The sequence below is a fragment of the Dermacentor albipictus genome, chromosome 1 (genome assembly GCF_038994185.2).
Source record: "Dermacentor albipictus isolate Rhodes 1998 colony chromosome 1, USDA_Dalb.pri_finalv2, whole genome shotgun sequence".
In the NCBI taxonomy this organism is placed as follows: Eukaryota; Metazoa; Arthropoda; class Arachnida; order Ixodida; family Ixodidae; genus Dermacentor; species Dermacentor albipictus.
Genome location: NC_091821.1, coordinates 322,606,720 through 322,634,266, shown reverse-complemented (window position 1 = coordinate 322,634,266; position 27,547 = coordinate 322,606,720). Strand labels below are relative to the sequence as shown.

The following is a 27,547-nucleotide window of genomic DNA, read 5'->3' as shown; positions in this document are numbered from 1 at the left end:
CAATTGTGGACTGGGACGTAGCTCGGCAAGCATTAAACATATAGAGTAAACTTGCTCAGTTCACAACCACATGGGCCGTGTGTGGTGGTAGCAAGGAAGGATAATACCCGTGCCACACAGGCATAAAAAATTGCATTCGTCTGTTAGTTCATTAAGTTCCCTAATGACATTTTTTCAGCAGAGCTGCCACACGTCCAAATTTTAATGACATATGATGTGGTGGTGTTGATGACAGCATGTTCTGAAGTGAGAAATTTTAAGGCACTATATAAAAAGTTGATATGCATTTGCGAGTTTACTTTGCACGCTCATGAATAGTGAATTTTAAAAGCAGACATACTATTGTGCTGTTAGCTTGAGTTTATTGCCGTCTTTCAAAACATTTCAACCCACCGTAGCAACTTCGGCCATTCAAAGTCCAATCTAAAGCCCAAAATCAATATGGTACTTGAGCCGTCGAAGCCATTCTAAGGCTGACCTGAGGAAGTTCACCAAGTACAACCCCTTGCAGGAGCGTTGGAACTGAAAGTTATGTATAAATTATTGTTTACATGGCAGAGACTGTTTCAGGTACTTCAGTTATACTGCACTACACAATCTATGGAGTCGTGGATATACATTTCTCAGTCAAATGACTTCTGGTGAATGCATTATATAACAAATGACATTAAGGCAAATGGCATTAGGTTTGTCTATGTGGCATCAAGCAAATGGATTAAAATTTGTCATTAGCAAGCCCACATAGCATGGGTATAAGATGGTTCTCAAAGAATGTTGCACAATTTTCAAGATAAACAGCCTTGTCAAGCTGGTTTGTCTATCATAGAACTGTACTGACAATTTATTGGCATCAGATGGCTTAGGAGCTTTAACAGAATGTCTTGGAGAGATCAGTAATGACCTCTCCTTGATGGTGGTGCTGATAACTCGAGGATGTTTCATCTTTATTGAAGGCAATGGCACGTAGGCAGTAAAGATAATTATAAATTCTACTTCGACTCTGGTGTTTCATTTGACATTGTCTTTGCCCCCTACATCAGAACTTTGTGTTATAGCCTTCACTTTTCATTCATTTTATTCACTGACAGTGAATGATAGACTCTTAGCCTTGTTTCACAAAGGGAAAGCCTTGTTCAATCATACTGGTGGTGAAAGTACTTTAGCAATGTGCAACAAGTGCCTAAGGAGATAAGGAATCACACATTGATAAATGCCGTAGCATTTTTGCTTTGCTGCAAGTGCATAATTAGTGCTTTTCACATGGCTTCCTGTGTTCAATCAGTCTGTGGAAAGCATCCCATGTTGCCCTTTTTTGGTACTTTTTCCAACCACCTCTTTTACCACATGTGTGTACAAATGAGCAGCCAGCAACCATAAGGCATTTGCGTGCCGCTTTTGTTTTGGTCACCATTGCCAATTCTGCTTCATTCGTGGCCTTGTTGACTGCAGCCTCGTTCCCGAAGTCCCCCTGAGACAAAGGGCTCTGCGTGTGCTTATGTGCAGCCAAAAAGATAGAAAAGGTGCCAAGGGCATCCGCACAGTTGCGGATGATTGGTTTGCCCTCTGGGCCGTCAGGATTCACTCCAAATCCAATAATGTGACAGTTTCCTGAAGCCTCAAGAAAGCCTAGTGCAGCTGTGTTGTGTTACACTTTTTTCTTACTTCTTCTTTCTTGACACATTGGAGACTGCACTGTGTTGCTAACTGCCAGATTCATTGGCAGTGATGCAGGGTGGAACTCCCTTACATGTAGCGGTCTGCACTTGATAAGGGTTTTAGTATTTAAAAGGTGCAGATACTTTCTTTCTTTTTCGTCTTTTCTTTCTTCTTTTTTTTTTCTCCCTTAATGGGGTAAGGACAAAGTAGGGGACTGTCTGAGATATGTAGTGGTCAAATAGTGGGGAAAGTGAGACAGAGCATCAGGGGCTCTTGTAAGCTATATCCAACTATAGTTGTGGACACGCTTAGTGCAAAGAAGCTATGTATGTAGAAAGCTCATGTAGACTAGTAAGCTTTTTTTTTTACATTACTGTGTGCACGTTTTGCATGATTGTGGATGCCATTGAACTGTCAAGGATGCATAATCAAAGCTGGAAATGCTGAGGCGAGTGCAGAAGTGATGTAATAAAAGTAGCTTGTTTATTGGTCATTAGTTGGTTGCAAATATAGAAGAGTGAGCATGATCACCTGTAAACTGTACTCAATTTCGGCCCAATTCTAGCTGTTTAACCACCCATACAATGCTTTCTTTTGTTCCACAATTATATCCATCCCCCCCCACTTTTTTTTGAGGGGTGGTGGGGGCGTCTTTTGAAGCTCAGCTACATACAAACAGCATAGAAAAGCAGAACTGTAACATGCTGAGAAAATATTCCAGCAAGGTCCCATAGATGAGCAAGCTATGCATTGACAATATAGAGATTTAGTTTAACATTAGCATAACAACAGAGTTAAAGGAACTAGTGTTATCGTTCTGCATGCAAGCTTTGCAGAAAGTAAATTTTATTACAGTATGATAGTGTAGTGTTATGTATGCTTAGTGTACATGTTATTTTATCTATTTGCCAAGCTTTGCGTGTACGTCAGCAAAGTCAAAGAGGCAGCACAACGGCATCGCTCTTTAATATGAAACGCCTCTAACAATTCACGCGCCGTGGTGTCCCTGCTTCTTGCAAAAATACGTATCTTGGCCAGTCGTGGCTCATACTGATTTGAATTGCAGTGCTTAGGCAAATGTACTCTGTCTTTACCTTTCAGTGACAGCTCATGTTCCCGTGCACGCTCATTTACGCATCACCCAGTCTGGCCTTAGGAAGAAACAGGGACACCACAGCGCGTGAATTGTTAGAGACGTTTCATATTAAATAGTGAGGTTCATCTTGTATTAGTGACACATCAGTTTTACTTTTGCATGCAGAAAGAAGGTATTTTGATAGCTGGCTGTGATTAGAGTGTTGCGCAGATGAAGCTGTTTGGTATATTGTGCACTTGCCTGCATGTATATATTCCATGTGATACAGTAGAGAATAAGCAGTCGAAGGTTGGTGCCCCCTTGTTTTCTTCCGTCCTTCCTTGTTTGCGTCAAAGCGATCATATTTATGGTCTACTCAGCACAATGACAGATAGGAGCGCATTGTACTTTCCATGCCTGCAGATACACGGCGAGATCAGTACAGGCCTATCATCCACGGTTTCATAAATCATCCATTCTCAGAGGCCACATGCCATTGCATATAGCTCTTAACTTCACTGATAGGTGGTGCTGCCATCTCAAAAATGTTGTTGACCACGTTGTTATAAAGCGAGGTATGCCAAGGAAGACGGAGCTTGTGCTTGCTGTGGTAAAGGTAGGGAAATGATGGAACCTGTTTTATTAGAATGTAATGATATCTACCTAGCTGTCAGTTAAAGCTCCTCTGGCCTCCTTGACGCCCTTGGGTTCAGGGATAGCAGGGAGAAAGTAAACATGTCTGCAATGGTGATTAGTAAAATGTGATTGGAGTAAACATGTCTGCAGTGGTGATTAGTAAAATGTGATTGGAGGTTTGGTGGCAGAAAAGTAGGGTGAGCACAAACAATGGAGGCATACAAAAACAAAGTTCCCAATAGTTCTCTGCGAAATTCATCAAATTTTTCTGGAGCTCAATAAATGTTTTTCCTCCTCCTCCCAATAGTCGTTCCGAAAGTTTGATGCTGGGAATTCTTCGTATGGTGTTCTCACTCCCCCCCCCCCCAATATAGACAGGACACAAGGCAATATAAAAACAAGCTTGATGGTGCAACCCACTGCCTTATTTCAAAGCAGACGCTCATAGTGTCTATCTATTCATTTATCTCGTTTGGCCTTGACGCCTTTGAAATAGGAACCAATCTCAAAAATGAAACAAGGTTATCCCACAATACTCGTATCAAAGCAGCCTGAAAATAAAGCGAAAGCCTTTTACATGTCCATTTGCTATGAACTAAGTTAATTCTACAAAAACAAAGCCAAATTCAGTTGGCAGGCGTGACGGCCGCTATGTCTTGCGTAAACTAAGTAAACCACGCAAAGATGATAATGTTAAATCTGAGAAATGATGTGCATAGGCTAAACACTGCGGGTCGTTTAGCATTCTGCGCATGCACATTTTTATCTCACTGTTCCACTAAGACCACTACTATGTTAAACACACTATACTAAACCTGTCTAATATAACAAACTTTTATTGTATAGCTTGATGCAGCAGTGGTTTTTCTGTTTTTGCTCCCTAACAAAAGCTGTATTTTGGTCATCGCTAGAACTCGAATGGCACAAAGCCACTGCTTTTTCTTTTTTGCATGTTGAATGCGCGTGTAGCACCCATCTGTGAGGGCCCAACATGAAGCAACACTGTCTCACAAAAGCTTTCCTCTAGATTGTACTGAAAGGGCGTGGTGCTGCCATTTGTGATTAGTGCATGAAAATGAAAGGGGCAGCTCTAACATTGCAACACAATGCAGGCCTAATACAAGTCTACATGCCATGGTCCGTTTATTTTGAATGGTTTGAATAAGCATGTTGCAAGATTAGCACATTTGACATACACGTGTAGCTTGTGCATCTTTTCTGAAAACATTGGCTGTGGTGCCCTTTGGCCTATCTTGCTTTACACCATAAAATAAGTGTAAGATATCTTCACACACACTCTCAGCTCATATCCTTGCCTAGTGTAAACAAGTGTCGGGCAGATTGTGTAGAGCACAGATCACCTTGGACTTTCCGTATTTTGCACTGGCTTTCAGAACTTAATGTTTATAAAAAGAAGATGAAGATTTGAATTTGAATTCATTTTCTTCACGAAATTAAGGAAATGAATTTAGCACTTTAGCTGCACCTTAGATGGCAGCACTGCTGTCGCATATATTGTAGCATGCTCATGTATTTGAGTCCCTGTGTATTTTGTAATGTGTAGTTCTTGTCTATGGGGGTGGAACTGTTCACCAATGTCAACCAAACAGCCACAATGTGTGACACCTTTGGTGCTAGTTTCTTGGCCTCTGCTCCCAGTAACGGACACTTTTTAGCATTGCAGGAGCCTTCTGAAGCACTCCAGCTTTAGTGCATAATGATGATATTGAGGTCTGTTTTAAAGTCATAAAAGTGCCATTTAGCTTATTGTTTCGCTTTTTTACTCACTTTGTGTGTGTGTGTGTGTGTGTGTGTGTGTGTGTGTGTGTGTGTGTGTGTGTGTGTGTGTGTGTGTGTGTGTGTGTGGTTTATAATTTTCATGAGCAGTAATGTACAGCTTCAGTAATTTTATGTTGCTATTTATTATGGTTAATATTGTTTCATACCTCTTTTCTGAAGTTCCTTTGTGCTATGATATTGAGGTAGTGTGTATTTTGAAATTGGTTGAAGTTTATTAATCTAGAACTGACAGTGTTCATTGCTGTAATATGACTAATTGCGCATAGGCTCAAATTCCTTTATTTAATATGGATAACTGTGAGTACATTATTTTGTAGTAATAGCTGACACTGCAGTAAAAGGCAGCAGATGGCTTGAGAAGCATTCAACTGTGTTTAATGGCACTAGAACCTCACACCTTCAAAATCATTGTGTAAGGCAGCAAAGATTAGTTCTTAAATATTTATATTTGTTTTTAACCTTGTAGGTCAATATAATACGGAGTTAGTCACATTAAAAATTTTGTTCTCGGCATTAAAAAAAAGTTCCAAATATCAAGATATAAATAACCTTTGTAGAAATGTATATTTTTTTACAAAGCTTTTGGGAGTTTATTGTGTAGGATTGAGTATAGGAATAGTTTTACTACTATTTTCATTTCTATACAAAAAGCTGTTTAGTAAGATAAATGGGATGTATTTGTGCCACTAACCCTAAATAGTCTTTAAAAAAACTGGATGCATTTGCCCCAGTACACTCTAGGCGTCTCAGTGTCAAATTATTGCTCACTACTTTTTGCGTGAAACATATCGAAGCACAATGCACATGCAAGTTGCACAGCACACACCATAGACAAAAAGTTATTGTGCACTTTTTGTCAATGCTTCGAACACCAATAGCATCTGGGCCTTTCTTCACATGCAAGATTTTGCATGTACATTGACAAGGACGAGTTTTGCACTCTAGCCTCAAGATACAAAAATGGTTGCAACTAAATGTGTAAATCTAAATGTGGGAAAGAGGAATGATTTACGGGGCACCTTGAAAAGTTTCCTCTTGCGCGCAAGTGAGGGCCAAATCCAGTAGGCATTCCAACGAGAACAATTTTTCCAGCTCTTGTGCACTTGTCACTGCCTAGTACCCATTCCTAAAACTATTCTCCCATGAAGTGTTGAAAGCTTGTGAAGGACATCACCTAACAAATGAAATTTAGTGTCATGTTAATGCTGAGAAGTCTTTTCACACATGTATCAAATTGGGACATATATGTCCCAGTGGCATACTTGGCAACTCTTCCGAGTTGCCCGGGAGAGGGATCCTGAATTCCGCCCGGTCCTCCCGATTGTTCGGGCACAGGCATAAATCTCCCAAAAAGTTGTCCCAAACATCACTGTGAAAAAATATGAAATGTGTCATGCAGCGCAACTGCAACGTAATTGCAATTGTATACTAGGTAGCTAGCAGAGATGAGATTTAAATACAAAGCATTTGTGTGTAAGCAGTGTAGGCCTAACAAGTCTAACTCGGTTCAGTTAATATTGAGGAATCCGTTGAGGGGCACGAGTGTGGCAAGGGTCAAATGTGCATTGCATTATGGCCATGTTTTTTTAAAATCAGCTTTGCTGCAGTACAGTAGTGTTATCGCAGATGCATGAGCAACATGTTGCAGTGAAGCATACTGAGAATGGAAAGGCTGCACTGTCTTGGGACGTGGTTAGTGTTCCTTAACTGTACATGCACATACTGTCTCCAGTCACAGTACGAGTGCTGAGACTCTAATAACTGTATTGACACCCACTCAGAACTGTTTCTAATGTTACTGTGGCCCAAGAAAAAATTTTGGCTTTTTTTTTTGTTGGTGTTATTCTCTCCCCCCTCCCCTCCAGAGCACATACGCACGTGTTTCCACTGGGTGAATCTCCCAAATTTTGAGGTTCATGGGTTGTCAAATATGCACTGGTCTTACAGAGGATTAATGAATGAATGCTTGAAAATCCTATATGACTCATAAAATACTATAATAAAGAGAGAAAGAGAATATACAATGTGTTGCGCATTGGCAATTATCTAAATGTTGCCGAGGCATGCTAAGCATCATTAATATTTCCTTATGTAGAACATTATCTTTGACATAAAATCTTCAAAAATACTCACCTCAGTGCCATACTATTGAAAGAGCAAGGATGCTCTTTATATAGAAGTTCATGTGGGTCAGAAAGTGACCACAAATTCTCAATAAAGGTCCTTTTTTTTTATTTTGTACCATAGACTATTGATTTTAAGCGTCAAATACTAGCCATAGAATTTAATGATTTAACATAATTGGTTATAAACAACATGATTGTCATGGCACCCTTAACTTTCTTTCATCATTTCTATGTAGTTGATGCTGTTGAAATCGTTAATGTATTTGAGAAACTTAGAGGAGCAAAGGTAGGATGCAGATGGCTTTGAAATGGAGCCTGCTATTCTTTTTTTTTCCACTTAAACATGTAGCTCATGCCTAGCTCATGCTTATAACTTTGCTTTCACATGCTAGATTTCCTGAATAATTCATGACTGCAAGAGTTACGGTAGTGCGTAACTGAGGGTATAGACAGAATTTATATAACCTCAGATCACTCGCCGTGCTTTCAAGCTGTAATAGCTGTTGTACTCAGGGTGTCTACCAACCGGGAAAACCGGGAATTCTCAGGGATTTTTAGTAGTCTGGAAAAAGTCAGGGAAAACTCAGGGAATTTGGGCCTCCATCAGGGAAAATTAGCGGCAATTTTACTGAAAGGGTCGAAAGTCGCAGTAATGCTGGCTCGAGTAACAGACAGGAATCGTAATGAATCGTCTTTGACGCCCTGCCGTCGGCTGGAGGAGTTGCTAGTGTACAGTCAAGGACTGACTTTCCGGATTACCGATAATTTGGACGGCTTCGCGGCACCGTCACGTGCCCCACAGAGTCAACGTATCAGAACGTGTGAAATTTCCGACGCAAGAACTCTTCGCCGTCCGATTTTCCAGGCGTTTTGCCGTGACGGCAGGTCCGAAACGGCAATAATCAAAGGAACCACGGCTGCCGTTTTGATTGCTTCGCCACCTCGAACCGGCACTCTCGCACGCAGATCCGCTGGCAGCCGTTGCCACCACTGCGGCAACGCTAGGCCTAGCTGCTTCGACGTTCGCTATGAAACTTCTTGTCGTTGGGTGCCGAGTTTTTTATTGAAAGAATTAGCTGCTGCAGCAATGGCATGGACTCCGCCTTTGTGATCCTCGCAATTGACATAGAAAATGCCGGTTCCTGAAAGTCAGCTTCGCCTCTGAAAGAAATGTTACTTGGTGAAGCATACACAAAAGTATTGCAGTGAAGCATAACAAGTGTGGGAAGGGGCTATTGCCAGGGAAAACAGTATGTATTCCTTAATTATACACACGTGCACCCGGTGTTTCCTGTCACATTACGAGCACCGATATGTCTAATATGTGTAGCGACAGGCCTTCAGAGCATTTTCGAACGTGCCTGTGGCGGTTTGAGTCCCTAAGGGCAGTAAATGACACGCATTTATTTTTTTGCAACTGGCCGAATTTTCGGACGTTTTCGCGGCCCCTAGGGAGTTTGTAAAATCGGTCGTGGACTGTGCAACTGACCAAGATGCTTCAAGTGGTCCTTGGGGCGAATGAGTGGCGGAAGGAGGACAAGAACAGAAATGAACTACGCATTGAGGAATAAACGGGAAAGGAAGCTTGCTGCCGCCGTTTTGAAGGAGCTTGAGCTCAAAAAATAAAGTTTTGGCTGATGCCGAGATGCAGGTGTCCCTCATCCAAACCAAAATAAACTCTTTAAAGCAGTGAAACACAACACTCGGGCGTCGTGCGCGGGCTGAGAGTATTTCAGAACAGTTGAGGTTGACTTACGAGTGTTGAGAGAGAATCTCAATTGTGACAGAATTCGGGCCTCATACCACTGAGATTGCAATCAGTTGATAGGAATAGCTCATATTCGAAAATATTTGCTTCTATATGCATCTCCTTTTTATTCGTATTTGAGAATGTCTGACTCCATTGCAATGTTTTTCGAAGACACTTTATTTGCTGTGCATTTTACTAACCACTGCCTTCTATTCTCTTCTTGAATAACATAAACACTACTTTTTAGTATTCAAATTGGATTAAGTCGCTTCTTTTTTTTCATGTGCCTACTAGGGAGTGAGAGCCTCAGGCGACATGCTTTCAGCCCGTCTTGACATAAAACATAGTTCTGCATCACTCAGGGAAATTTGCAATGGCACTCAGGGAAAACCTGGAAAACTCAGGGAATTTGGAAATGTCAACTTGGTAGACACCCTGGTACTTTAGGATGCAACTTCAGTAAAGGGTTATTACAATATGAACTGTGGAACACCTTAGGTGCTCTAAAAATAAAGTCAGAGTACTACCACTTTTACAGAAACTCAGTTGGTCTGGTGGAACTAAAAGTTTAAATAACTTCAGTTTTGTTATTAAAGAAGGGAAGAGAGTGTTTGCCATGCCTCGCATGTGAGCTCTCCATAGTTGCATGTCAGAACACTGTTAGTTGCACTAAATATATGCGAAGTGCACTGGCTCGCTTTGTCATGCTTTTGGGTCTTACATTCAATGCATTTACACCTGACTGGTTTGTAAAGATGGAGGCTATATGCTTATAAGTGAAGCAATTGAGGAATGTGTAAATACAGGAAACATATCTATTTTGCACTATCATCCTAGCACATCTAAACTAACACAGACTCTTGTATTCCTTGTAAGCATGCAAATTATATTCTGGCAATAAAAAGGGAAGCACTGAGGGATGCTAAACTGACAGAAGGCTATTCTAAAAATTTATATTCTAAAAATTTCAGCAAGAAAAGTGGCTTGTTAGAGAATACAAATGTTAAACTGCCATTTGCGCAGTTTTGCGCCTCAACCATGGTACAATGCGTTTTATTGTGCAACATTTTCAATGTGGTATTTCCACTCATTGAGGTGGCGTGCAGGCCAGGGATCCTCCAGCCACATTGATGAGTATGTCTGGTAGTAAGAATGAAGGAAAAAGACGTTATTTACTCTGGTTCCAGATACAGAAACTCACTCCATGTAGGAGCATATTAAACGTCTTGAGTTCACATCAGGAAACGTCAGCACCACCTCTTCCACTGCACCAAAGGTCCCCGCTTTTAATACTGTCATCTTCCCTAGCAGACTAGAAGAGGGAATCTGATGACTGTATTCTCGCCATTCACAATCGTTAAATTAGTCACAATAATCCCTCCCTCAATGTTGCACCGTTCCACCCCCTGTGTAGCACCTACGCCCCCGCATATGGCGCAAGTACGTAGTAATCTGGGAATCCGAGGTTGTTGCTGTTTCGATGATAGCCTTTGATGTTGGCTCCTTTCATCAATTAGTTAGTCTTGTCAGGGTCAGGTTGAGGAATGATCTTTGTGGTAATCGCTGCTTCTACAGAGGGCAGTGACTGTTGTCACCTCAAAGTGAGCCCCTTTGTTTGCATGTCACAGTCTATGTCGGGTCCCATTGTCTGGGCATGTGTTGATGACAGGCTGGCCTCATGGTAAACATCTAACTAATGCTCATCACCGTATTGAGACCTAACAAGGTTTATTTAGTGCTGAAAAATAAATTCTTACAATTGGTTAGATTGACTTATCTTTAGATGTGCCTTTCTGCTTTCATAATTGAGTAGTACAGTCAAACCTCGATATAACGAACATGCATATAACGAATTATTGAATATATCGAACTCTTCCGAAATATTTTTGTAATATTTTTGTAAACACATGTATTTTTAACTTCCTATAGCGAAATAATAATAATAATAATAATATATAATAATAATAATTCCTATAACGAATATAATGAACTTCGCGACGCCAAGCCCTACCTCACTTTAATAGCAGGCAGCAGGCTTCGTTGCACTACAAGTGTGTTTGCGGCGCAGCAAACGTTCAGGACTACCTCGCAGGCGCTGACAGCGCCACAGATGCCACGTCGTCATCGAGAGTTGACAGCCAAAGAAATCGTCCGCATCTCACAACCGCTGACAGCGCCGCTTCAGCAGCGGTGGCAGCGGCGTGATCGAATATTGCTTTCGCGTTTTAGCGTTAGCAGTGGCGTGGCCGTCGTAGCGTTGTGTGGAGGCTCTTTCGGTGGTCGTGTCGAGTGCGGTGCGCGGGTGTGCGCAGTGCTGTGATGGTGATGAATGTGAAAAAAAGAGTGGCACTGACGTTAAAGACCAAGCTCGAGATTAAGAAGTTCAAGTTAAGCTCAAGAAGCAGGCCGCGATAACGCAGTTCTTTGCACGTAAATAAATTAACGTGACCCAAGTAAGCATCGTTCGAGTTGCTGTGCCTTCGCTGATTGAATTTTGCTCCTCTTGCATGTATTTTTTACGAAATTTTATATTACGAATTATGGATATAGCGAACTAATTTCCGACTTTTTAACTGTTCGTTATAACGAGGTTTCACTGTAGCTGTGTGTTTCCAAAATATGTTACAAGAAAAACTAGAATAGCAGCTTGGGATTGTTGGTTTTCCATCCTGGTGTTAACAGCGCAAAACGTTGACGAGACACGAGACGAGACGACAACACCACAAGTGTTTTCCTCAGCGCAGCGCTTGTGGTGTCGTCTTCTGGTCTCGTGTCTCATCTACGTTTTGTGCTGTTAACACCAAGAAAGCTGCTTTGTGAACTTGACAGTGGCACTATCACCTGTACTTATTAAACCCTGTTCTGTGTAAACAGTATCCTATTTCTTCTTACTTTTTCAACAGTATAGCCCATCAACTTGGCTTAATGTTTAACCTGATTTTTCCTTTCTGCTGCTGTCTTCCATTATACTAAAAGAAGGGGGGGGGGGGAGTGCGTGACAGTTGTTGAAATTGCCCCTTCTTTGCTTTTGTACTGCTATCTCCTCTTCAAGTGCCCTTGTTCAGGCTTGGTGTAGCACAAGTGTGCTTATGCACTCATACCTGCTTGACTCACTACTCTAGAAGTAGGGAAAACTGTGTTTGCTGCGCCTTATGTCTTGGCTCTCCATAGTTGCATGTCAAAATACTGTTAGTTGCACCGTAGATATACCTGGCTAGCTTTATTTGAGGTTATAAATAAATAGGCCGGCAAGGTTGACCTTCCTAACATTGGATCAAATTTAAAACACACCTGGCTCCTGCTCTCATAATGCCATGTTTTCATGCATGGCAGTGCACAGGCAAAGATTTCCACTTAAATATGATCAACATCATACATGGGTAGTCCTAACAGCTGCTTTGTCTAGGGAGTGGGATACTTGTTTGACACATATTAGTTGACCTTCAACATTATACCCGCTACTGGTTTCATTTCACCTCCTCTTTCCTTTTGTACTACTCTCTCGCTCTCTCTCTCTCTTTTGTGCATGTTGGCGTGGCTCACTCCTATTGATCATTAGGGCTGTGCCAGTTACCATGGAAGTGAGTGCAAACATTGTGTCGTGCCTTGCGATCATTGAAGTTTGTACAGGTTGGGCAGTGGTGTGACAGCACTCTCCTTCCCCACTATTGCCTCTGCAGCTTGTAATCGCTGCTCCCCTTTTCCCATGGGAATGATGTCCTTGAATGTGTTCACATTGCGTGGCTGTTTCAATTTAGTGCTTTTTATCGCTAGGTATCAAGTATGCACTGGCAGAACAGTCATTGTGTGTGCATATGTCTGTGTGGGAGTGTCCGAGTTGCTTGAATAAATTGTTTGCTTGTTTCCTACTTTGAAGCTGAACGTCCACTTTTTTTCACTTTTGTCAGGATGTTGCATTGGAAATGTTGTTCAAGTTATCTGCTATTCCATTTGTGCAATTTTATTCCTTCATTCTGCATGATAAAGTGCAGCTGGACTACTGAAGGGAACTTAGTAGCTTGCTTGCCTGTTGTGCTGCAACTCCGGAATGCTTTGAAAGTAATTAGTTGGAAATTATGCATCATACAAAGGGAACTGCACACTGGTATACACATGGCTCAACTACTTGTACAGCACGATCTTTTTTTCTGTGTGTGTGTGTGTGTGTGTGTGTGTGTGCATGCATGCATATATATATATATATTAGTGTGTTAATACTTTAAAATGTAAATAAATGTAGGGAAGGAGATGGTGAGTTAAAGCATGGGCTTATGGAAGTGATGCAAAGCAGATTCTTTCAGCAGTTTTAAACAACTTGCATCATTTCCACACACCCTGTTGCATATGGCAAAAGACTACAGGGAGTATATAGCCGCGTTTACATGAATGCGACAGTGTCGCATCGCATCGCATTTCTAGCGCATCACATTCATGTAAACAGCAGTAATGCGCTAGGAAGGCGCATCGCATTAATGCGCCAGGAGAGGGTAGATTTACGGACGTGAGTCGACTCTCGCGGAGCATGTAAACGCAGGATCGTCGCATTAGGAATGATGGGAAGGAAGTAGCCATCAACATGGCGGTGGTCCCGGCTGCCCGCTTCGAATTGAATTTGGCGTTGCTTTTGTAAAATGCACTTCGTTCGCAGCAAATGATTGTGTAAACGGCTTTCGCTTAGTCTCAGGCCGCTTCGACGACAGAGTATTAGGGATACCCTTGTGGTGTTTCCGAGATGGCTTCTCATTTCGAACGAGTCGAAGCCTAACGAAAGAAACATTTGAGATGTCAGCGCTACCTATCGCTAGAGTCGGAAAATAGCCGCAACGACGGCATGTGGCCTCTGAGATCCGAATATCTTGCTGGCCAACTAAAGCTGCAATACACGTGCGTGGCTCTGCATCCGCTACACTATAGCGTATAGCGTACGCTATAAGTTGCGTACGCTATAAGTTGCGTACGCTAAACTAAAACTGTCCATTTCTCGGCACTCAACCACCAACGTGCACTCGGCCTACTACCGGAAACCAGTTGCACCGGAAGTCGGTTGCACTTCCCTTATACGACACCATGTGGCGCTACGTTCTCGCGAGAGTTCAGGCGCTACATGTAAACGGCGTCGCATCGCCTTTCCCAAATGCGCTTGGAAATGCGATGCGCCACTGTCGCATTCATGTAAACGGGGCTTATGACAGCTTAATAATATGTACTTGGGACATATTATTATTGGGATATATATTATGCACTGTGCCTTAGCCTGCGCTGCATTAGACTGTTAAATAAGAAATGCTAATACAAAAGTGTAGTGTCTTTCAGTGGATAGCTGCTTACATTGTAATGACTGTACGTGGCCAAGGTTCCTTAAGATTCCTTAAAGGGACCCTAAAACGATTTTGACGATTTTATACAAAAGCGCGGAGTCGTTAGAGTAGGTCCTTCTGATCATTAATTGATACATCTAAGTGCTCCGTGTAAAGCATGTAATTTATTATAAGGTTTTAAAAATGCACATCGCTGCCGATTGCAGCACACTGCGCGGCGGAATTTCAAGTCGCCCCTACCCATATGATGCAAATCACCCATATGACGTCAGTGGGGCGAGCTATCCGATTGGCTGACCAGGGCGCATGATCGATAATTTTTCCAACTTTATGGTAAACAAATGATGTTCGTAATAGTTGGAATGTTAGTTAATTTGTTTTTATAAAAAGAAAGTAACATAAAGGGAATGCACAAGAGCAATTTTTCAGTACACTTAAAGGGACACTAAAGTGAAAATTGATTTCTTCTGCATCACTGAATTACCATTCTACAACACCAAAAACACCACTCTTACAACGATAAGACGTTTGGTAAGCCAGAAAAAGCGCAAGAACGAAATACGGGTGGCGACGCCTACTTAAGTTCTCGCACCTGGGGGCTGTGACATCTTGGATTTTGATGGCATCTTCTAGGGCCTACTAATTATGTTTAGCGGTACAGATTGACTACATTGTGATCTAAAGGAACCAAATATTAAACATGGCAAGTTTTGGGAACCATTATTCAGACAACGCGGCCCAAATGCGAAAACATACTTTGGGATCCCTGACGTCACGCTGACGTACCGGCGCTGGGGTTTCGGCGCGAAATTCAAATACTGATACATGGACCTTCATTTTCTCATCTAATAATCAAACTATTTTTTTTAAATGACTGCCTGCAGGGTTCTCAAACAAAGCTTCATTAGTCTAAACTGATTTATTGTTTTGCTTTAGTGTCCCTTTAAGGACTTCCGGCACACAGCCAGTGTCGTCAGCTTGTGTTACAACATGCTCCGTCTTTGATGAGAGCTCCGCCGTCAGTGTCGGTCTGCCTTTTCGCTAGCGCTATGATTCGACTTTGTTGCGTTCTGGACTGCAAACTTAGCAACTGGCAATATGTCAAGCTGCGGCATCGTGTCCCTCTGCAATCCAGTAAACAAACGGGCTAGCTGCAGCGCATCAGACTGCCGCTATACGATCGGCGCCAGGATTTGCGCGATTGCGGCCGTCACTTTACACCATAAGATTATTAACGCAATAGCATTTCACGAGTCCGGTATCAGGGTAAATGCAAGCGCAAGGGGACAGGGCCTGGCCGTGTCCCCTTGCGGGTCGCTTCATGTGATGAACAGAAGCACAAATGTGAATGGTCCACACGGTGCAGCCACCTGGTGGCATAGAGTTCAACCAGACACAGTAGCAGTAACAAAATGTATTCTTCTTTGCTGCTGGCGTACATTTTCGTAGGAGTGTAATCGTTTACACGTTTTTGTAAATGTTTAAAATGTTTTACACTTGGTTAGAGCAATATTAGCTCGTTCTTTGGCTGGTTAAGCTCTGTACCAACGGGTGGCTGGACCGTGGAGATCGATCAGGCAGCTCACGTATGTCTACGCTAAGGTTCCTTCAACAGCGTGAGTTTATGCCTCCACCGTTTCGTTTAAACGTTCAGCTAGTGTGTGGTTACCGAAATACCTGACATGTTCGGGCGCTGCAACAGAATGCTCGCAACGCGCACTGCTTCCATAGCTCTCGCTTGGGGTTGACGGCCAAGCGGCTGGCAGAAAGGTTTCGCATGGGCAGGGGCGGGCTTCAAAACAAACGGAAGTGGACGCTGTGACGTCGTATCGTGACGCAGAACCAGTGAAGGTGGAGCTTAGCCCCGAGCGCTCGGCGAACGAGTTGAGAAGGAAAAGCATGGATAGGGAGGAGGGTAACTTGTAATCGCTTGTAGCTCCATTAATACGTAACGCTTCACTTAAATTGTGGTGCGAATGTTCTACTTCAGCTGTACCCTGCGCATCTACAGCTTTTGTCTGAATCATTTCAGGGGCCCTTTAAGAGTGCCAGAAATGTATATGCTGCCTTTCAGAATGTGTGCCAACTGCAGCGTGCGTGCTTTAATGATGTACCCGTAGCAGGTTGCATCATACCAGTCTAAGATACAGGCCACTTACAATGCACACACCAGTCATCCTTGCGTAGCAGATACTCGTGCAACTTCATTATCATGCTGCTGGAAAGCCAAGCGCATTGTGCACTAGAAAATTGTGCCATGCATTTAAGGTTGATGTGATGGTTGTATAAGAATCCAGTGACTAGAATTGCACTCTGTTGATGACATAGTTTTACTGCTGCTTATAACTCTTGTAATTTTTCTTCCAGGAAAGAACCTCTACAATAATGAACATGTTGCAATTAAGTTGGTAAGTAACCTTCCTTCTTATTAAGCTTGTGGCATATGACATAGGATAGGATATGGGATCTGAAATCTAGCAGGCTTCCAAGTTATAAATGTGCACTTGCACTGACGTGAACATTGGTCTGACAACGTGGACATGGGAGAATATGGTGAAATTGAATAGGTACGCTGAAACCATGCATGTTCGAAGGTGGAGCGTTTTGGTGTATCTCTTCAGCGGAACACCACCTGCTGTGGTAGAGGGAACAGAACTGTTGTGCTCAATGAGATATCAGTTGCAGATTATTAAATCTTCAACTGAAGGTGTGAAGTATTAGGAATTGAAAACGGAAGTTCTAGTAAGTAGTCACAACACAGCAGAGGTTTAAAAAAAATGGCTATAAGGATATCATTCTAGAAATCTAGAGTTCTTTAGAGCCTAATGCTGGTACCAGATTATTTTCTGACTCTATGGGTCAGGCAAGCTAGTGCAAACAGAGCCTTGATGCAGAGGTGGAACAGCTGCGCCAATTGTGCCAAATTGCACCTAGGGCAGTCCTCTGTGCCGTCCTACTCCAAAATAGCATTTTAGTGGAAAATTCCACTAAAGAAACCATAAGAATGAAGGCGTCATCATGTTCATGCTGCCTCAGTGGTAAAACTGAAACCAAAACCTAAAGCGAACTGTCATCACCATCATCCTGGAAGTCAATGGAGCTGTTATAGCTAACAGATATAGCTGATGTAATTCCTCCATTCGCTGTTTTCGCCAGTTTTCACTCTTATGCTGCATTTTGCTTCACTCAGCAATGTTTTCACTGCACTGGCGCTTTGCTTTTGTTATTTGTTCTATTCGGGCTGCAGTTTGATACTCTTCGTACTACATGGCATGGAGCTCACTCAAAGAGGCTGCCAGATCAAAAAGAAGCCTCGGATAATATCCAGTTGCACATTGTTTAGCATAATCGATGGGTAACACTTTATACTTACCTCGTGTACACATACTTAACCGCTGACACCTGGTTTGCATATTAAGGGGGCTTTTCCCGCATAACTTAAATGATATTGCGCGACAAAAAAACGACATGGATGTATGTAATGGATTACCAACTTGCCGGGAATGCTGCTCTTATTAAGTGCTTTTCCTGCAGCCATCCAAAATTGGAAGGTCAGATTCTATTGTAATCCAGACCGCTTTCAGGTGATCCAAGGCACACTTATGCACTGGGAGAGACTTTTCATGTTAGCTGTAAAGTAAACTGTCTTAACTGTACCTTCGGTTTAGTAGCATCGTATTTCTTACATGCATTTGTTCTGGTCTTGTTTCGTTTCCTTTTTTATTTTTCCTTGCTCACTTAAAGCATCTGCGAACGTGCAGATGCAGTTGCAAGTTGAAATGGTAGAAGCAGCTTTATACCATGATATGCACTCATGGAAAGTCATTCAATTACATACTATAGTTTTTAAATGCAGCATTGATTAGCTTTAAGAGGGCTCCATGAGATTTATTGACTATTTCATTTCAAATTGAGACCATCTTGTGTGTAGATGTACGTTCGCCACTGCACCAAATCAGCATGTTGCCTGTGCCAGGATGTGCACCAAAACGTAAAATAGCTGTTCCACCACTGTTAATGGTAAAAAAATATATATAAATTGAAGTAGTAAATATGAAACATTTCAGTTGTAAGCGCGCATATGAAATGTTGTGCAAGAAAAGGAGAAACTGCTAATGCCAGTGCGACTTTGCCATCACTGCTATGTTTCTTCTGCATTCTGTGAGGTGATCTGACATACATTTGTTTGGCTATCTGTATGTAATTAGGTTCGTTATTGCTATTTTATGAGATGGGAAAAATATCTTTTACATTAGTTGCCATTTTACTTTAGTAAAGATGCACGTGTTGGAAATTCAATGAGATAGTATGAGGAAAGCAATTTGCTACATTTGGTTGCAAGGTAATTATTTCATTTAGGCTTTTGATCACTTTTGTTCTCTTATTAAACAGTCTGCTCAAGTATTGAAACAAAAATAAAAGGTCTCTTGATTAATGTGGTGAATTGGGTGTGTTGGTACATATTGGAAAAGGTGGCAGTGCAAGAAAAACACAGACAGAGACGCGAGGGCAAGGACGAGCACTCGTCCTTGTCCTCTCATCTCTGTCCGTGTTTTTCTTGCACTGCCACCTTTTCAAATATATACCAACACACCCAATTCGCTCGTCCTTGTCATCTCGTCTCTGCCCGTGTCTTTTTTGCACTGCCGCCTTTTTAAAAGGTTTCTATTTAGTGTACTATCTCTGCTCGAGTCTTTGTCAAAGCAACTTTTACATGCCCCATGGACAGGCATTTGTGTAATTCGCAAGAAGTCCACCTTGGCAGGGTCACTGCAGGGGAGATTCAAAGCGAGCCTGAGCTTGCATTGTTTTCTTCTGTTCACTAAATGCTTGCTTCTTTCCTTCTATTTAACTGCTGGATTTCCTCATTCCTGTATGCATACTCAATGCCAGATTCATACTGTAGATGAATGATGTTACTTTTATGTCTTTAAAATGCTCTAATGAGAGAAAATCTGTGCATAACTGCTGTTGTTATGGAAAGAAGCCCACAGGTAACTGCACCATCTTACAATTCAGTGTTAAATCAGAAGTGGAGATAGCTTACAAGAAATGCCTTCAGGGCCCTGTGGTTGAAAATATGCCATGCATAGCTGTAGTGACATCTGTGTGCTGGTTAGCCGAGTTTTGCATTCCTGTTGGTTGATAGGTATAGCCAATTCCAACAAATTAAGTTGTTTAAGATGGAATTGTAAGCCTCTTGTGTTATCCTGTCATAATTTTCACCACCTATATAGGACTTGCAGGCAGAATCAAAATGACATGTTCCGTTTTTGCTGACAATAGCCTTCGCACATCTTTTTTTTTTTTTCCACTGTCGCATAACAGTGTGAAATGTGTTCAAATGTTTTGAGTGATTTGAATGTAGAGATAATATATGCTACTGTATTAGGTTTATGATTTGTCGAAAGCTGGAGAGAGACCTATTTCTTCTGTATTTTGTAAAAACCCAAGCACTGCATTCCCCCTTATCGGGATCTTCTGCAGAAGAGCACTTGGCACTGGACATTCTTGTGCTTTAACCCTTTGAGGGTCGATTTTTTTCGCCATATGTGAACGCCTAGGGTCAATTTTTTTTATTGCAGATTCCAATTATTCTTAGGGACTTATTTCGAAAGAAATTTACCCTAATTTTTCTAGGGGGATCGTAAAGTGAGAAAAAAATCTTTTTTGCGTTGGTATACGTGCACTCTTCATTCATGAATAACAACAATAAAAAAGGAAATAAACTTATCAGAATTAAAAATTTGATGCATTTTTATGCACGTAGTTCAAGGCTTTAAAAATCCACACACGACAATATTTCACAAGTCTCAAATGTTCCTGCTCTTACACTAATACGTAAGCCCATAGCGTAATCAAACTGCTTATGTGCGTGGACTCAAGAAAACTGTTTGGTTGTGTGCCCATCAAAAAAAGCAACACTTGTGACAAACCTCCGCTAATCTTCATCTTATCACCAACCAGCTAGGGCAATTAGTTTTCACAAGTCTTAAAAAAAGAAAAACGGAAACGCATGCACCGCGGCTTCCTTCCTATGTGCACCCTTGTGAGCGCTAAACGAGCGAGAAACAAGCGGTCGCCCTTTGAACGATTAGTAATGAGATAGCCATCAGTTTTTCAAGCGCAGAAAGGCGGAACGGCCGGCGAAACAAAATCTAAATGGCCGCCCGCACGCACGCGTGCCAATGCGCAAGCGGTAGTATATAGACGCGCAGGAGCAAACTAGCACTAAAACAAACCGTGCAATGAAATCTGAGAGAGGGACGTGCACGAAAAAAATTCCCTGTATCCCCACATAGTGGCAGCACATGAAAGAAAAGAAAAAGTTAGGAAATCGGAGCGCTTTTTAAACGTACAGATGGCGCCATAAATATACGGCATCGACCATTTTCGGACTTGTTCACGGCGCCATATATTTGCGTCATTGACCATCAAAGGGTTAATAACCGGTAATGCTAGTCTGCTGCTTGTGGCCTTTTGTGCACATCATGAGGTGCTGACTCGAATTCTACATACATGCAAAATGTTATGTTGCACAGATGTGCTATTGCTGGTTTTGGTGCAGCCAAACACGTGTGGCCATTCTGATTGCACAAAATGTATGAGTTTGCGGGCATGAATAATGCTATTGCAGTAATATCAACTGATGTGAGTTTTGTTCAGAAGAACAATAAATACTTTGGGCTGACTGTTGGACAATTTTGTACGAAATATTGTGATCCACACTGGTTGATAGCAAGAACATCGGACAGTCATCTATGTGTTATATTGCTTACACCTAACATGACAGCAAAGCACATTTTTACGGTATTACAAATGTGCATTGTCTGTATATGGAGAGACGAGATTAATTGTTAGACAGTGTGGGCACTCTGAAGTAGGTACACTACATCCTTGGTATATTATTGAGAACCACTGAGCAGTTATCAGTATGATGACCCAGAAAGTTATACGTAAAAGGAGAACTTTCCTGAAAACAGGCAGTGACAAAAGTACATGGCATTAGGATTTCGTGGATTTTTTTGCCTTTTTGTCATAAATTTACAGAATTTACCAAGTTGAGGATCCTGCTTAAGCACTGTGTAATCCTCTGGAAGCTGCTTCCATACTCTGTGAACATTGCAATTACCCTGTTTGAGACTTCAAAAATGGCATTGTCATGCATCTATCACTTTTATGCTTTATTTTCTGGCACAAAAAGTGAACTATCAAATAAACTGGTCCATTGCCATTCAAGTTAGCTTTAAGGCTAAACCCCATGAGCACGATTTTGTGCGCGACAGCGACGAGCGACGGCTTCGAGCGATGGATCGGGCCGTCGCGTGAACAGATCGCTTGGTCTTGTCGCGCGATCGCTCGGTTCTGCAAATCTAGAATTTGTCGCTCGTCGCCCGGAAGTGCTATGAGTGACTAGCCAATAGCGCGAAGCCGGAACTGGATGTACATAACTCAAGTACTTCCGATTGTCGCAGGGAACGAGCAAACGATTGAATTTTTATACGTGCGAGGATAAGAACCTACTGCAAGACTTTCAGAAATATTTTATGCTGCTTTTTACAGTAAAACACATCAACTTAAGGTAATAAAGCTCGCGTCTTGCTAGTTTCGGTGCCTATATTGCTGCCCTCTTACCAGCAACACTGGGGAGACATCGCTCGAAGTCATCGTTCACATTAGGTGCAACTTGTAGGCGACGAGCGAACGCGACAGCCATCTCCATCGCGTCGCTTGTCGCTGTCGCGTGCAAGATCGCTTGCATGGGGTTTATACTTTACTTAGACTACCCGCTGTGGTTGCTTAGTGGCTATGGTGTTGGGCTGCTAAGCACAAGGTGACAAGATCAAATGCTGGCCACAGCGGCCGCATTTCGATGAGGGTGAAATGTGAAAACACCTTAGATTTAGGTGCACGTTAAGGAAACGCAGGTGGTCCGAATTTTCAGATCCCCCACTACGGCGTGCCTCATAATCAGGTCGTGGTTCTGGCACGTAAAACCCCATGATTTGTTTGTTTTTACTTCCTTTTTTTTTCTTCCTTTATATTGATAAAATAGAGCAATGTATGTAGTCACTTTTCTTCTTCGATGTGCTTTTCAGATGCTTATGACATAGGTACCTACTTTGTGTCATGCCATGTACCATGTTTAGTTTAAACTTTTACAGTTCAAGCTGTTATGCACACAAGGACAATGGTTCATATTGTTTCTCACTTGTAAAACACCACCTCCCCACTTTATCTCCTTCCCTTTTTCTTTCTCAGGAACCTATGAAGTCAAAGGCTCCACAATTACATTTAGAATACAGGTTTTACAAGCTTTTAGGTAACAATGGTAAGTTGTTTGTCTTTTACATGTATACTGCTTAGTGTTGCAGTAACATGTAATTTTGTTACATTCACAAATTTTTATCAGGAATAGTAATATTTCGAGTGGGAGTTGAACAAATTAAGAAGGGGGTAGTGAGCTATAAAATCGGTGAATGGGAGCATTTAAATGCATCAAGTGCATTGTTGTAATGGCTCATGATGACCCCAGTCTAAATGTCAAGACCAGCACACATTTCAAGATATTCAGTTTGTTCACTGGAAAGCCCTTTTAGTTATACCTTTTAGTGACATTACAGTGATAATGGTAGTTCTTACTTAAATAGGCATAACTGTAATGTAGAGATTACTATTCTCTACAGTCACTGCTATTCTTTTTCCTAAAAGTTTATATGCTACTTTAATATAATGGAAAAGAGTTTAATGAAACATTTCTATTTTTTAAATGTTTGGTACAAAAGTAACCAGCACATATATTTAATGCATGTGCAGCTCTAAAAGTTCCATAGAGCCTGGAGCAGGAACACAGAAAAGGGTCACACACACAGCTCCATATGTTCTTGTCCTGGGCACTGTGAGACTCTTGCAGTGTGGGAGACCAACTAAGTCAGCTATCGACATTGTTTCACAAACAGCTCTTGGAAGTTTTGAATTAGTGCCATGTTATATGCTACTGTCACTTACAACTTGTTGCCTGCCTAGTTGGTTCATACTTATTACTGTGCGATGGTGTGTTCACTCCTGTCCTGGTCTTATTTCACCTCATTCCACATCCTATTACACTGTAACAACTGTTGTCACTCTGTGCAGCCACTTTCTGTGTCGAAAGAAGATGTGAATAATCCCCTGATGGATGTCCTCTGGTCCTTCTCTCATTGCGTCATTGTAGAAGGCATCCCAAAGGTCTACTATTTTGGGCCCTGTGGGAAATACAATGCTCTGGTCATGGAACTCTTGGGCCCTAGCTTAGAGGACCTCTTCGACCTGTGCGACCGCAAGTTCTCCCTCAAGACAGTTCTACTTACCGCCATTCAGCTAGTGAGTTGATACGTTGGAACTTAATGCATTGAATACTGACATGACATTTTCAACATCTATTTTGCATCAAATGGACGTTTGAATTCTCTAAATTATAAGAGAAATACTGGCTGGAAAATACTAGAAAAGCACAATAAATAACTTACAGATGTTATTGTTACTACAAGCCAGTTTCAGTTCCTCTGAGGTGGATGTGTCATGACATAATGATAGATTGACTCACTGTTTCCACAATCACTGTTGCTGCCATGAGCAAGCACAGCCACAGGGAATATGTATAACATTCTTGTTTATCTTCTACAAGCAATGTAATCATACGAAGCCTTATTGCTATATCTCGGCGAGTTTTGTTGTATGTCATGGTACTACAATAAAGTATATTACACTAGGTCTGGCATATTGAAGCCAGCTTTAATATCACATTAATATTCAATAATGTTTCTCTACCTTTGTACGTGCCGAGTGTCATTTCATTTTACATGTCAGAAGCATGTGGTAACGTTTATACCATGTTCAAACTATGTGCAAGTACTCCTTTTTAATAGCTTTTCTTGCTGTTGGATTGTGTTCCCAGGTAGCAGTGTACTGCTTGCTATGCAGGAGCATATGTATTTGGCTCTGATCAGTGGGCTGTCATAACTATAGAAAAGTTGGGTTTCTGGTTCCTGGAAAACTGTAGCTCCTTTTATAGGACAACTAAAAACCTGACCACACTTGAGGGCGCTTATTGCCAAATTACTAGAAGAGTTTCAGATGTCTAATACTTACATTTTATCGCACATTCACATGTGAAAGACAAAACTTGTCACAAAACTTGTAGTATGGGAGCGTTTAAACAAGTGCAGGATGCCAAGAGTGCCTTAGTAAACTGCCTTGTATTTCCAGGCAAAAAGATGTTCCCACTAAATGGTGCTGTTCTTGTTTTAGCTTCATCGAATTGAGTATGTGCACACAAAACATCTGATCTACCGGGACGTGAAACCCGAAAACTTCCTCATCGGGCGGCAGTCCACCAAGAAGCACAATATCATCCACATCATTGACTTTGGGTTGGCCAAGGAGTATATAGATCCTGAAACCAACAAGCACATTCCCTACCGGGAACACAAGAGTTTGACAGGCACGGCCCGCTACATGAGCATCAACACGCACCTTGGCAAAGGTAGTGTTATGGATTTACATCTGTTTCCTTTCTGGGTAAAGTGTCATGTGAGATTGCCACTTTTCTGGCTTGATTTCAATGCACATTGAGAAATGCTGTCTGGTTATAATGAACTTCTTTTGCCTTTTCTGTGGGTTCAACGCGTACACTTGATTTCACAATGGTTTGTGGCAAGCATTTGTCGCTCATTAGTGTGCCTGGTTATTAAGTTCCTAAGAACACAGTGATTCCCTTCAGTTTCACACTATGGTTGTAGATGACACAACCAGATAGTGCCCGTCAAATAGCTAAGGAGCAAGTATTAGTAGTTTGCAATTGCATCATGTGACAGCCTATAAATGTGGCATTTGAGATTAATACGATTTGTGCATCCAACACGCACACACACAAAGAAAGCTGTTGATATGTACTGTGGCAATGGACAGTATTCTTGCCCTCACAGCGATAACCAACTCCTCAAATGCTTAAACACTGTAACCTGCCGTGTATGTGGCCTTCTTCTCTCTGTCACATTTGCTTGGTCCTACCTACTGCAAAGTCATTGTGTTTTAACGCGACAGCATTAAGGGCCCCATGTCGCAAAAATCTGGTGTCGGCGTCAGATGTAGCTTGGTTAAAAATAATTTCAAACGGCACCCATAGAGGCCCTTCGTGTGGTGCAGAGGTGTTACTGAAATAATTGAATTTCTCAAAGTAAAATACATCGGAAAAAAATCTTAAAGTACGACCTAAACACAACCTACAGACATGACAGCATCGGAGTTTAACTTAAATATCCAGGAAAATATTCCTATGCGCAGAAACTTGAACACATACCCATTTTCCGAGTGGCGCAGCCAGCTTGATTCTTTCCAACAATGCCATCACGCTCGCATCTGCAAGAAAGCTGCGTTTGCTGTGAAACGTGACAAGCAGTGAGGTATCTTTGAAATTTGTCACTTTCCACTCTTAAAGGCGAAGTTTAAGTGCCCTTCAAATTTTTAAAGTGTCTTAAAGGGACTGACAACCAATTTTTATAGTACCCACTTTTTTTTAGTGTAATGAAAAGCTTTACCAGCTAGATAGTCGTGAAGTAGTAACGCGAAAAACACCATGGAACATTCGTTATCCGAATTTTTCGATCTGCAGCAAACATGAAGTCGTTCACTGGAAGCATGCTGAAAAGTGTGATAGGTGAGCATGATAGTGATTATAGGCCAGCAGTAGTGCAAAGCAGACAAGTGCGGCCATAGGTGTGAGAAAGTATTATTTTGTTTATGTCAAGTTTATGGTCCTGTGATTCATGTTTTCATTTCTGCGATAATTTATGCGATAATTTATGCATTTCTGCAATTCATTTCTGCGATAATAGCTACTTGTTCTTGCGGTTTTCTGTCCAACTGCTTGGTATTTGACTAGTCAAAACGAAACCACGCACATTGAAAACGAAAAGACACTTTTACACATAATACGCAATTCATGCACATTGCTTTTGCCAAGCGTGTGCTTCTGATTTCCAATGTCGTCTCTCGAAGACCTGAGCGAGCTGGAACAAAGGATTTTAGCTCGCATGCGAGCTCAGAATTTAGATCCTTACGAAGTAGCACTCGAATGTAATGCTTTGATGGACGAAAGCGGCAGCAGAAGCGACAAATACAACTTGCACAATAGACCACCATCCCCACCACAAGCAGCATGCCTGGAAAATGCTGATTAGTAAATGCTCACTCACACGAGGCCGACCTGTCCTTCTTGTTGGCACCTGTGTCACACTGTACAGATGCCAACAATCTGCCGACGGTTGGCGGAGAGCTCCGAGTTGGTAGGGTGACAGAGGCGCCGACACGAAGGTAAAAAACACACCCATTTACGGCACAACTCGTCGATGGCAACTTGTATCACAGGGAGATCATAAAACTCTGGGTACTTGCAAAGTTGTGCTATACTCGCACATGTACAACGGCATGTGCGCCGCCATGCATGTGGGATGACATGGGTGGCGCTCGTTAACATGGACTTTCTTTACTTGATAATGTGCATAGAATAAAGCACAAGTGTATAACAATATACTAACTGCAATTTTGAGCAATAATTATATTGTACTTAATGACAGTCGACTTACGTACAGTAATCTCTTGACTGCATTTCGACGTATCAAGATTTCACCGCCAGGCCTCGCCACTTACTGGTTTTTCTGACTTTCTTTGCCAATTTGAAATAATATTTCCTACTTAAATCTCAAACAGTGTGCTCGGTTCTATCACTATAAATCATGGTCAGTTTATTTCCATCAACATCTCCCAAGTCATTCAGTCCCTTTAAGCAGCTGCAGTTCTTGTAGTGGTAGGTGCTCAAGACAATTTGTTGTATGGTAAGGGGGATCTCTGGCTGCTTAGAAGTAAGTCTATCTACAATGCTTTCAGCTTGCATTCTGCGCCTTGTAGTACACCTGCTTACTGTATTGATCATATTTGGACACTGGTAGTACAATTCCAAAGAAGCAATGTTGACTGTCACTTCATGGCAATTGAATTTTCACAATCACGCTTTCTGTAATGCAATCCCCCTTTATGAATGAAAGATTGCAGTAAGAATTTGTGCCTTCTCATTTCTACAGATGGGATTGCACAATCTGTACTTTTTCCCCCTTTTTTTGTGGTGCCATGTTCTCATCAGTGGTGA

General features: G+C 41.8%; 1 protein-coding gene across 2 annotated transcripts in view; it reads left to right on the top strand.

The window, feature by feature from the left end:
- Positions 1-27,547, top strand: part of gish (casein kinase I gish) — a 61,444-nt gene that overhangs the window by 3,470 nt on the left and 30,427 nt on the right. For both annotated transcript variants that reach the window (XM_065453248.2, XM_070531639.1), the window contains exons 3-6: positions 16,729-16,769; positions 22,624-22,693; positions 23,576-23,724; positions 24,652-24,886. In XM_065453248.2, coding sequence (XP_065309320.1) covers positions 16,729-16,769; positions 22,624-22,693; positions 23,576-23,724; positions 24,652-24,886 — 495 coding nt within the window. The remainder of the gene's footprint in view (positions 1-16,728; positions 16,770-22,623; positions 22,694-23,575; positions 23,725-24,651; positions 24,887-27,547) is intronic.